At 45.6% G+C, this 13,455-nt stretch overlaps 1 protein-coding gene across 1 annotated transcript in view; it reads right to left on the bottom strand.

The window, feature by feature from the left end:
• The window catches only part of PPA2 (inorganic pyrophosphatase 2), a 34,786-nt gene extending 30,815 nt beyond the window's left edge, over positions 1 to 3,971 (bottom strand). Inside the window, exon 1 of the mRNA XM_077278228.1 lies at positions 3,643 to 3,971. Within this exon, the coding sequence (XP_077134343.1) occupies positions 3,643 to 3,802 (160 nt within the window). The 5' untranslated portion in view covers positions 3,803 to 3,971. The remainder of the gene's footprint in view (positions 1 to 3,642) is intronic.
• Positions 3,972 to 13,455: the final 9,484 nt, after the last annotated feature.

A 13,455-nucleotide genomic window follows, 5' to 3' on the forward strand; every position in this document is an offset into this window, starting at 1 on the left:
ATGGGGAGGACACTGCCTGGAAGATAACTCTGCCTCCAGAGATTATTTTACATGAAGGGGAGATACCAGTGTGAGACAAGTAACTAACTCAGGATAGGAGAAATATAATTTGGCTTCTTGCAAACACATTTTCTGGAGCTCTCTGAGCTCTGCTGTATTGTAACAATATTACAACCCTGTCTGCCTGTGAGCTGGAAGCGGAGAAGAACCTGCAGATGTGTCAGTTATAATCACACACAGCTCTACAGGGAGATCAGGAGAGCAGAGAGCGGCCATTACATACCACACTGGTAACTTCACCACCACCACTTTGGACGACGTGGAAGCACTTCTCAAGGCTCTGTCACTCCAGCTCTATTCTCCACCCAGTTTTGCCTTATCCTTCCTGCTTGACCGACAGCCCTTCTGCTGTATGACTTTAAGCAAAGAGCTGTTAGTCAAGGAGGAGGAGGCAGCACTGGGTGAAGAATAGAGCTGGAGAGACAGAGCCTTGAGAAGTGCTACTGCATCCAAAGCACATCAGTCTCATTTTCATATCAACTTAGGCTACTTTCACATTAGCGCCGTGTGACGCACGTCTCAATGTGTCGTTTTGGAGAAAAAACGCATCCTGCAAAGTTGCCCGCAGGATGCGTTTTTTTTCTCCATAGACTTTCATAAGCGACGCATTGCGACGGATTGCCACACGTCGCATCCGTCGTGCGATGGATGCGTCGTGTTTTGGCGGACCGTCGGCACAAAAAAAGTTCCATTAAACGTTTTTTTGAGCGTCGAGTCCGCCATTTTCGACCGCGCATGCATGGCCGAAACTCTGCCCCCTCCTCCCCAGACTGCAGAATGGGCAGCATATGCATTGTAAAACTGCATCCGCTGCCCACGTCTTGCAGTTATTTCACAGCATGCGTCAGTACGTCGTCGGCCCGACGCATTGCGACGCGCCCGTACCGACGCTAGTGTGAAAGTAGCCTTAAACACAGATTTCTCAGTAATGGAGGAACAGACTGGCCATGTAAAGGTTTTTTGATCTTACAGAGAACAAGGAGTCATAGCCCTCAAAGAAACACAAAGGTATATAAAGTGAAGTGAGACAGAAGTTGTTTAAGTAGAATACAAAAATACTTTTATTAATTAAACTCACTCACAAAATTAATGCGGGCATATAGCCCAAATACAAAATACAAGATGAGAGTAAAAATGGGGGGGACAAAACAAATAGGCATCACAAAATACCTGAGAACCTCCACTAGACGTATTAACATCAAAAAATAGCCCCGAGCAAAAAAGGACAGATGGAATTCTCCATGAAGAGAGGTCTAACTAGCAAGTACTAAACAGGACCCAGGAGAGGAAAAAAGTGAGTGTTGCTCATAGTGCATAGTAGGATCTGTTGCTTACCCATGTGGGGGGAGGGAACCCAGCAGAGTGAACGCACTTGCTAGTTAGACCTCTCTTCATGGAGAGTTCCATATGTCCTTTTTTGCTCGGGGCTATTTTTTGATGTTAATACCTCTAGTGGAGGTTCTCTGGTGTTTTGTGACGCCTATTTGTTTTGTCCCCCCCATTTTTACTCTCATCTTGTATTTTGTATTTGGGCTATATGCCTGCATTCATTTTGTGAGTTTAATTAACAAAGATATTTTTGTATTCTACTTAAACAACTTCTGTCTCACGTCACTTTATATACCTTTGTGTTTATCTGAGGGCTAGGACTCCTTGTTCTCTGTAGGATCAAATGATTTTTGTGGAGTTGCTCTTGCACTTTCAGTAAGGTCTCGGCCCAGGGGCCATTAAATTCAATGCGTTTCCACCATGTCTGTTTTCGCTAACTGGCCATGTAAAGGTGTTGCTGGACTTGTCTTTGAAAAAGCTACATGTGCATATAAATAATTTTGAGGGGGTAAAATATTGCTGACAGATTCCCTTTAAAGAAAATCTGTCAGAAAGTTTTTGCTATGTAGTCAGAGCATAAAGATGTAGCGGCAGAAAGCCCGATTCCAACAGCTTCATGTAGTTTCAATACAATCAGTGTTTTAGCAGCAGGAGATCATCAATACAGGACTACATCCCGCGTGCCAGGCAGTCCAGCTAATCTGTGTAACCCCGCCCCCATCCCTGATTGGCAGCTTGCTTGGGTTATACACATAAGCATTCTGCAGCAGTCTGGCTCTTTTTGGTGATCTGACTCTCAGCTCCACTCAAGAGCCAGCGGTTTTGGATCCTAACTGAATCCCTATTACTTATGTGTTCGGAATATGTGAACACATTTAAAATGACGTGAATGTGTTCAAAACCCCGCCCACCCACGCCTGAAACACTGCTTACTTGCAGTCAGCCAATTAAATTGATTAATGGGTGAAGTTTGGATCAGGTGGGCGGAGTTTGCACCAGCTGAACACGGAATTTTATGCCAGTGAGAGCCATTCAGCAGGATGCTGGTTCCCATCGTTCACAGCAGGGAGCCGCATCTTTTGCTCGGTTTGGTCACAAACGACCCATCACCAGCATACTGACCACTGCTACATCTACACCTGAGAAACCAGGGATTCTATGGGTATGTGTCCACCTTCAGGATGGCCGGCGCTTTGGACGGAGCGGCAAACCGGCTCCGCCCTAAGCCCCGCCCCCTTCTGTGACGCGATGATGCCGGATGTGTTCATTGCACACATCCGGAATCATCGCACCCCACACATAGGGCCCTGTGATATACCTTGCAGCGGCGCAGTGTCGCCACAAGGTAAACAGACATGCTGCGATCTTAAAAGACGCGCCGCATGTCAGGAATCGCAGGGCCGCCGGGTGCGTGTTTCCACGCATAGTGGACACGGGATTTCATAAAATCCCCTCCACTATGCTGTAACATCTGGACGCTGCGTGTTTGATGCTGCGGCTCTGCGCAGCGTCAAACACGCATTGTTTCCTGAACATGGAAACATACCCTATCAGAACTGCACCAAGCAGTCCAGTGACAGCACTGGAATCAGGGGCTCTGTCTCTACATCACGCTGCTCTCAGATTCCATAGAAAGAAGCTGCTGACAGATTCCCTTTAAGAACGAGCTGTAGATGGACCCAGGTGCTCTATGGGCAGGACCAGTCACGTGCACACTTCCAGCACGTTTTTATTGCGGACGATGCCCCAGAAACATTCTTTATTTTAAGACGGTGGACAAAAGGATCAGTCAATTTCTTCTCTCCACCTCCAGCGGGGCAGCACATGGGCTCCACACGGGGTCATAGATATGACCTTTCGGTAATTTTGTACCAGGTTTAATAGGGTGTGTCATTTACGGAGAGACTTTCATCATGGTTACCAGCGACCTTCAGGCACGGTGACCTCCTGTACAGGCAGGTCATGACCCCACCACATGGAGGGCACAGGACAAGGATATTGGAAAGGTGGCATTATAAGGCAGTGACACAGGAAGGTCAAACGCTTTTCCCACGTCCAGGTGTGACAAGGTCACAGAACCCTCACAGCCTCCACAGGCAGCAGACCAGACTGGTAGACGGCACTGTGGACGGGGTATTTATAGCCGCCGCCAGGTCCATGTGATGAGAAGAGAGGGGAGTCCGTGCGCTCACTGACAGGAAACTGCGCGGCTGGCTACGAGAACCCCCCTCTCCTCAGCCTGCTCCTACTTACTGAAGTACAGCCGGTACTCCGCAGTGTTGGGCCGCCCCCGCTCCTCAGTGCTGTAGCGCTGCATGCTGAGCCAGCGGCGACACGCTAGAGGTCTTCCGGGACTACAGGAGACCGCGGCCCGATGGAGCCTGAGCAAGCCGCCGCTCCAGAGCACGCTCATGGTTTATCCCCTCCTCTGCTCGAGAAGCACGGCCCCTGCAAGTACACACGGGCGAGCCGACACTGCCATCTACACGCCTGACAGGGGCAGGGCACGGAGACCTCCTATCCAGAACATGGCCGCTGGGAAAACAAAGCGTCTCATAGAAAATGGCTGACCAGACGCTGACAGCTGTAATGAGCGCTGTTCACGGGTCTCATTGGCGTCCTGATAGCGGCGCACGTGCCTGGAATTAATGCGCAGTCGCTGCAAAGCGCTGGCTGTGATACAGATAGACGTACACACGACACACTATACACACACTGCATACATATACACACACTATATACACACACTGCACACGACACAGTATACACACACTGCACATGACACAGTATACACTATATACACACTGCATACATATACAGTACAGACACTGCTGCTCAGCGCTGGGTGTAACAGATACAGACATACATACACACGACACAGTGTATACACACTGTTCACAACACACTATATACACGCTGCACACACATATATACACTGCACACACTATACACACACACTGGTGCTCAGCGCTGGGTGTAATAGATGCAGAGATGCACACTACACACAAAAATAAACACACTGCATACATATACACACATTGCATACATGTACACATACTGCGTATATACACACTGTATACACATTGCATACATACACACTATATACGCATACTGCATACATATACACACTGTATACACATACACTTCATACACATACACACTGCATACATATAAGCACTATATACACACACTGCATACATATACACACACTACACACACTGCACACGACACAGTATACACACACTGCACATGACACAGTATACACTATATACACACTGCATACATATACACTACAGACACTGCTGCTCAGTGCTGGGTGTAACAGATACAGACATACATACACACGACACAGTATATACACACTGTTCACAACACACTATATACACGCTGCACACACATATATACACTGCACACTCTATACACACACACTTTATACACATACACACTGTATACACTGCACACACTATACACACACTGCTGCTCAGCGCTGGGTGTAATAGATGCAGAGATGCACACTACACACAAAAATATACACACACTGCATACATATACACACACATTGCATACATGTACACATACTGCGTATATACACACTATATACACATTGCATACATACACACTATATACGCATACTGCATACATATACACACTGTATACACATACACTTCATACATATACACACTGCATACATATAAGCACTATATACACACACTGCATACATATACACACTACACAAATATACACACTTCACATAAATATACACATACATACTGTATAAACATACAGGGGGTATGGAAAGTATTCGGACCCCTTTAAATTTTTCACTTTGTTTCATTGCAGCCAATTGGTAAATTAAAAAAAGTTCATTATTTTCACATTAATGTACACTCTGCACCCCATCTTGACTGAAAAAAAAACAAATGTAGAAATTTTTGCAAATTTATTTAAAAGGAGAGCTGAAATATCACATGGTAATAAGTATTCAGGTCCTCTGCTCAGACACTCATATTTAAAGGGAGCCTGTCACCCCGTTTTTTCGATATGAGATAAAAATATGGTTCAATAGGGTCTGAGCTCAGCTTTACATCAGTACCTTTCATATTTCCCGATTCCCCACCTTTGCTGCCAAAATACCTTAGTAATCTCTCCGTTTTCGTATGTCAATCATCCCTGTCCGGTCCGATGGGTGGGGTCACATGCTGTCCATTTCCTTGTGATCCTCCTTGAGATGGTTCTACTTCATTGGAGTCCAGCTGTGTTTAATTAAACTGATAGGACTTGATTTGGAAAGGCATACACCTGTCTATATAAGACCTCACAGCTCACTGCATGTCAGACGAAATGAGAATCATTTCCCTCTTCGACCGCTTACAATCTGGCTTCCGGTCACGCCACTCCACTGAAACTGCACTAACTAAGGTCACCAATGACCTATTAACTGCCAAGAGCAAGCAACACTACTCTGTCCTCCTCCTCCTGGACCTGTCCTCTGCCTTTGACACAGCGGACTATTCCCTGTTGCTGCAGACCCTCTCATCCCTTGGCATCACAGACTTGGCCCTATCCTGGATCTCGTCATACCTAACAGTTTGGACATTCAGCATCTCCCATTCACACATCACCTCCTCACCTTTCCCCCTATCTGTCGGAATCCCACAAGGTTCAGTTTCTAAGGCCCCTGCTCTTCTCCATTTACACCTTTGGCCTTGGACAGCTCATAGAATCTCACGGTTTTCAGTATCATCTCGATGCTGATGACACACAGATCTATATCTCTGGACCAGATATCACCACACTACTAACCAGAATCCCTCATGTCTGTCCACTATTTCATCCTTCTTCTCCGCTAGATTTCTAAAACTTAACATGGACAAAACAGAATTCATCGTCTTTCTCCCATCTCACGCGGCCCCCCCAACGAACCTATCCATTACAGTAAACGGCTGCCCACTCTCCCTAGTCCCACAAGCTCACTGTCTCGGGGTAATCCTTGACACTGATCTCCTTCAAACCACATATCCAAGCCCTTTCCACTTCCTGCCGCCTTCAACTCAAAAATATTTCACGGATCCGTACATTCCTAAAACCAAGAATCTCCAAAAACCTTAGTACATGCCCTCATCATCTCCCGCCTTGACTACTGTAACGTCCTGCTCTGTGGCCTCCCCTCTAACACTCTCGCACCCCTCCAATCTATTAACTTTGCTGCCTGACTAATCCACCTGTCCCCCCGCTATTCCCCAGCCTCTCCTGTTGTGAATTCCGCTCTTGGGCTCCCTCCGGTGGTTGTAAGTGGCACTTTTGTGAGTTCTGCTCTTGGGCTCCCTCCGGTGGTTTTAAGTGGTACGGCTGCTCCTTGGATTTAGTAGTCAGCAGCTGCTTCCACTGATTGTCTTTCTGGCTCGGCTATTTAGCCTGGTTCTATCCTTCAGCCAGTGCCAGTTGTCAATGGTTCCTGGTTGGATTCACATCTCTGCTTGGATTTCCCTGATATTCTGACCCGTTCAGCAAAGATAAGTCCTTGCTTTGTTCTTTTGCAGTCCACTTCTTGTGGACTTAATCGTTCTGCACTTTCTATGTTTTTTCTAGTCCAGCTTGTCAGTATGGATTTATTCAGTTAAGCTGGAAGCTCTGGGAAGCAGATTTACCCTCCACACCTTTAGTCAGGTGTGGAGATTTTTGTAACTCTGTGGTGGATTTTTCTAGTTTTTAATACTGACCGCACAGTATTCTGTCCTGTTCTATCTATCTAGCTAGACTGGCCTCCTTTGCTACATCCTGGTTTCATTCTGCGTATGTCATTTCCCTCTCCACTCACAGTCAATATTTGTGGGGGGCTGTTCTATCCTTTGGGGATTTTCTCTGAGGCAAGATAGCTTTCCTGTTTCTATCTTTAGGGGTAGTTAGTCCTCCGGCTGTGACGAGGTGTCTAGGGAGTGACAGAAACATCCCACGGCTACTTCTAGTGTTGTGTTAAGCTCAGGAACTGCGGTCAGTACAGGTACCACCTCCTCCAGAACACGTCCCATGTTGCTCCTAAACCACCAGCTCATAACACTCTCCCCTCTGTCAATCCCTTCAATGGCTCCCCATTACCCAGAGACTCCAGTACAAAACCCTAACCATGACATACAAAGCCATCCACAACCTGTCTCCTCCATACATCTGTGATCTCGTCTCCCGGTTCTTTCCTGCATGCAACCTCCGATCCTCACAAGATCTCTTTCCCTACTCCCCTCTTCTCTCCTCTTCCCACAATCGCATACAAGATTTCTCTCGCGCATCACCCCTACTCTGGAACTCTCTACCACAACATATCAGTCTCTCGCCTACCATCGAAACCTTCAAAAAGAACCTGAAGACCCACCTCTTCCGACAAGCCTGCAGTAACCACCGATCGACCAAACCACTGCACGACCAGCTCTATCCTCACCTACTGTATCCCCACCCATCCCTTGTAGATTGTGAGCCCTCGCGGTCCTCTCCTCCTGTACCAGTTGTGACTTGTATTGTTTAACCCCTTTCTGACATTGGACGTACTATCCCGTCGAGGTGAGGTGGGCCCGTATGACCACCGACGGGATAGTACGTCCAGCGCCATCGGCCACGCTCACGGGGGGAGCGCGGCCAATCGCGGCCGGGTGTCAGCTGACTATCGCAGCTGACATCCAGCACTATGTGCCAGGAGCGGTCACGGACCGCCCCCGGCACATTAACCCCCGGCACACCGCGATCAAACATGATCGCGGTGTGCCGGCGGTACAGGGAAGCATCGCGCAGGGAGGGGGCTCCCTGCGGGCTTCCCTGAGACCCTCGGAGCAACGCGATGTGATCGCGTTGCTCCGAGGGTCTCTTACCTCCTCTCCCTGCAGTCCCCGGATCCAAAATGGCCGCGGGGCTGCATCTGGGTCCTGCAGGGAGTGGCTTACAAAGTGCCTGCTCAGAGCAGGCGCTTGGTAAGCCTGCAGCACTGTAAATCAGATCGCCGATCTGACAGAGTGCTGTGCAAACTGTCAGATCAGCGATCTGTGATGTCCCCCCTGGGACAAAGTAAAAATGTAAAAAAAAAAATTTCCACATGTGTAAAAAAAAAAAAAAAATTCCTAAATAAAGAAAAAAAAAATATTCCCATAAATACATTTCTTTAAATAAAAAAAAAACCAATAAAAGTACACATATTTAGTATCGCCGCGTCCGTAACGACCCAACCTATAAAACTGTCCCACTAGTTAACCCCTTCAGTGAACATCGTAGGGAAAAAAAAAAATGAGGCAAAAAAAAAACGCTTTATTATCATACCGCTGAACAAAAAGTGGAATAACACGCGATCAAAAAGACGGATATAAATAACCATGGTACCGCTGAAAACGTCATCTTGTCCCGCAAAAAACGAGCCGCCATACAGCATCATCAAAGAAAAAAGTTATAGTCCTCAGAATAAAGCGATGCCAAAATAATTATTTATTCTATAAAATAGTTTTTATCGTATAAAAGCGCCAAAACATAAAAAAATGATATAAATGAGGTATCGCCGCTGTAATCGTACTGACCCGAAGAATAAAAATGCTTTATCAATTTTACCAAACGTGGAACGGTATAAACGCCCCCCACACAAAATCGGAATAAAAAGCGATCAAAAACTGTCACGTGTTCGAAAATGTTACCAATAAAAACGTCAACTCGTCCCGCAACAAACAAGACCTCACATGACTGTGGACCAAAATATGGAAAAATTATAGGTCTCAAAATGTGGAGACGCAAAAACTTTTTTGCTATAAAAAGCGTCTTTTAGTGTGTGACAGCTGCCAATCATAAAAATCCGCTATAAAAAATGCTATAAAAGTAAATCAAACCCCCCTTCATCACCCCCTTAGTTAGGGAAAAATAACAACATTAAAAAAATGTATTTATTTCTATTTTCCCATTAGGGCTAGGGTGTCACGGGAGACCTAGGTAGGAAAGAGCTAATAACCCGGGCCCCTGCGATTTCCCTCAGACTAGGGAAACCCTGACTGACCCTCTCCCAGAGTTTACACTGATGGTGTGCATGTCTGGGCCTCCACCCTCGCCCTATCTCCTGTTTCAACCCTAGGCTGAAACCACCCCCACCAGTGAAGAGACCACACTCCAATACCCACAGTTAGCACAGAAAAGGATAACGGAAAAATAAGCACCACGCCGCAGTCACTCAGGAATACACTATAAATGCAAAGGGCAAAACAAATACAAATATGGGAAGGAGAAAATAAGACAAAGGGAAATACACCACCAGCAACGATACTCCAACTACATAGCTCACCACTCCAGACCGAGATAACCACGCACAAGACAGAAGCTATAATCTACGACGCCCAATGTTCAGGAGAACTATTTAAAGGCAGTGGGCATGGCCCAGCTTCCAATCCGAGCACCAGGTAAATTAACCCCGGACCAGCTAGATAAAATCTAGCCGACGCCAATGAGCGCATAGTGGACAAAAGCGGAATTACCGCTGTCTGTCGGACGACCTGGTCTGAACAGCGTCCGACATGACATAGGGTTAGGGTTAGTACTAGTGTTAAAGCTAGGGTTAGGGTTGGGGCTAGGGTTGGAGCTAAAGTTAGGGTTACAGTTGGGGCTAAAGTTAGGGTTGGGGCTAAAGTTAGGGTTAGGGTTTGGATTACATTTACGGTTGAGATTAGGGTTGGGATTAGAGTTAGGGGTGTGTCAGGGTTAGGGGTGTGGTTAGGGTTACCGTTGGGATTAGGGTTAGGGGTGTGTTTGGATTAGGGTTTCAGTTAGAATTAGGGAGTTTCCACTGTTTAGGCACATCAGGGGCTCTCCAAACGCGACATGGCGTCCGATCTCAATTCCAATTCTGCATTGAAAAAGTAAAACAGTGCTCCTTACCTTCCGAGCTTTCCTGTGCGCCCAAACAGGGGCTTACCCCAACATATGGGGCATCAGCGAACTCGGGACAAATTGGACAACAACTTTTAGGGTCCAAGTTCTCTTGTTACCCTTGGGAAAATATAAATTTGGGGGGCTAAAAATCATTTTTGTGGGAAAAAAAAGATTTTTTATTTTCACGGCTCTGCGTTGTAAACTGTAGTGAAACACTTGGGGGTTCAAAGTTCTCACAATACATCTAGATAAGTTCCTTGGGAGGTCTAGTTTCCAATATGGGGTCACTTTTGGGGGTTTCTACTGTTTGGGTACATCAGGGGCTCTGCAAATGCAACGTGACACCTGCAGACCAATCCATCTAAGTCTGCATTGCAAATGGCACTCCTTCCCTTCCGAGCTCTGCCATGCACCCAAACAGTGGTTCCCCCCCCACATATGGGGTATCAGCATAGTCAGGATAAATTGGACAACAACTTTTGGGGTCCAATTTATCCTGTTACCCTTGTGAAAATACAAAACGAGGCTAAAAAATCATTTTTGTGGAAAAAAAAAAAGAATTTTTATTTTCACAGCTCTGCTTTATAAACTGTAGTAAAACACTTGGGGGTTCGAAGCTCTCAAAACACATCTAGATAAGTTCCTTAGGGGGTCTACTTTCCAAAATGGTGTCACTTGTGGGGGAGTTTAATGTTTAGGCACACCAGGGGCTCTCCAAACACGACATGGTGTCCCATCTCAATTCCAGTCAATTTTGCATTGAAAAGTCAAACGGCGCTCCTTCCCTTCCGAGCTCTGCCATGCGCCCAAACAGTCATTTACCCCCACATATCGGGTATCAGCATACTCAGGACAAATTGCACAACAACTTTTGGGGTCCAATTTCTTCTCTTACCCTTGGGAAAATAAAAAATTGGGGGCGAAAAGATAATTTTTGTGAAAAAATATGATTTTTTATTTTTACGACTCTACATTATAAACTTCTGTGAAGCACTTGGTGGGTCAAAGTGCTCACCACACATCTAGATAAGTTCTTTAGGGGGTCTACTTTCCAAAATGGTGTCACTTGTCGGAGGTTTCAATGTTTAGGCACATCAGGGGCTCTCCAAACGCAACATGGCGTCCCATCTCAATTCCAGTCAATATTGCATTGAAAAGTCAAATGGCGCTCCTTCCCTTCCGAGCTCTGCCATGCGCCCAAACAGTGGTTTACCCCCACATATGGGGTATCAGCGTACGCAGCACAAATTGTACAACAACTTTTGGGGTCCATTTTCTCCTGTTACTCTTGGTAAAATAAAACAAATTGGAGCTGAAATAAATTTTGTGTAAAAAAAAAGTAAATTGTTAATTTTTATTTAAACATTCCAAAAATTCCTCTGAAACTCCTGAAGGGTTAAAAAACTTCTTGAATGTGGTTTTGAGCACCTTGAGGGGTGCAGTTTTTAGAATGGTGTGACACTTGGGTATTTTCTATCATATAGACCCCTCAAAATGACTTCAAATGAGATGTGGTCCCTAAAAAAAAATGGTGTTGTAAAAATGAGAAATTTCTGGTCAACTTTTAACCCTTATAACTCCCTAACCCAAAAAAATTTTGGTTCCTAAATTGTGCTGATGTAAAGTAGACATTTGGGAAATGTTACCTATTAAGTATTTTGTGTGACATATCTCTGTGATTTAAGGGCATACAAATTCAAAGTTGGAAAATTGCTAAATTTTCAAAATTTTCACCAAATTTCCGTTTTTTTCACAAATAAACGCAAGTTATATCGAATACATTTTACCACTATCATGAAGTACAATATGTCATGAGAAAACAATGTCAGAATCGCCAAGATCTGTTGAAGCGTTACAGAGTTATAACCTCATAAAGGGACAGTGGTCAGAATTGTAAAAATTGGCCCGGTCATTAACATGCAAACCACCCTTGGGGGTAAAGGGGTTAAGATGATTGTACTTGTTTTTATTATGTATACCCATCCTCACATGTAAAGGGCCATGGAATAAATGGCGCTATAATAATAAATAATGATAAGGTCAAAGGAACTGGCCAAGGAGCTCAGAGGCAGAATTGTGATAAGGCACAGATCTGGCCAAGGTTATAACAGAATGCATTACTCAAGGTTCCCAAGAGCACAGTGGACTCCATAATGCTTAAATGGAAGACATTTGGGACCACCAGAAGTCTTTCTAGACCTGGCCGTCCAGCCAAGCTGAGCAGTCGTGAGAGAAGAGCCTTGGTGAGAGAGGTAAAGAAGAATCCCAAGATCACTGTAGCTGAGCTCCAGAGATGCAGTAGGGAGATGGTAGAAAGTGCCATAAAGTCAACTATCACTGCAGCCCTCCACCAGTCGGGCCATTATGGCAGAGTGGCCAGACGGAAGCCTTTCCTCAGTGTAAGGCCGGCGTCACACTCGGCGTAAGACAATACGGTCCGTTTTTTACGTCCGTACTACGGCCGTAATACGGAGAAATGTTCCCAAAATAGTGATCCGTAGTCAGGGTGTGTCAGCGTATTTTGCGCATGGCATCCTCGGTATGTAATCCGTATGGCATCCGTACTGCGAGATTTTCGCGCAGGCTTGCAAAACCGACATCTAATGGATTTATGTGCTCAAATGTTCGGGAAAACATATATACAGTATATATATATATATATGTCATTGAGACACATATATATATATTCTGTATTTAGATTTCATTCAGCGCGATATCTGTGAACAGCCGGTAATTCAATTACCGGCTTTTCATTTCTCCTGCACAAACCCGACAGGATATGAGACATGGTTTTCATACAGTAAACCATCTCATATCCCCTTTTTTTTTGCATATTCCACACTACTAATGTTAGTAGTGTGTATGTGCAAAATTTCAGCGCTGTAGCTGCTGAAATAAAGGGTTAAATGGCGGAAAAAATTGGCGTGGGCTCCCGCGCAATTTTCTCCGCCAGAATGGTAAAGCCAGTGACTGAGGGCAGATATTAATAGCCAGGAGAGGGTCCATGGTTATTGGCCCCCCCATGGCTAAAAACATCTGCCCCCAGCCACCCCAGAAAAGGCACATCTGGAAGATGCGCCTATTCTGGCACTTGGCCACTCTCTTCCCACTCCCTGTAGCGGTGGGATATGGGGTAATGAAGGGTTAATGCCACCTTGCTATTGAAAGGTGACATTAAGCCAG

Source organism: Ranitomeya variabilis, chromosome 1 (genome assembly GCF_051348905.1).
Source record: "Ranitomeya variabilis isolate aRanVar5 chromosome 1, aRanVar5.hap1, whole genome shotgun sequence".
Taxonomy (NCBI): domain Eukaryota; kingdom Metazoa; phylum Chordata; class Amphibia; order Anura; family Dendrobatidae; genus Ranitomeya; species Ranitomeya variabilis.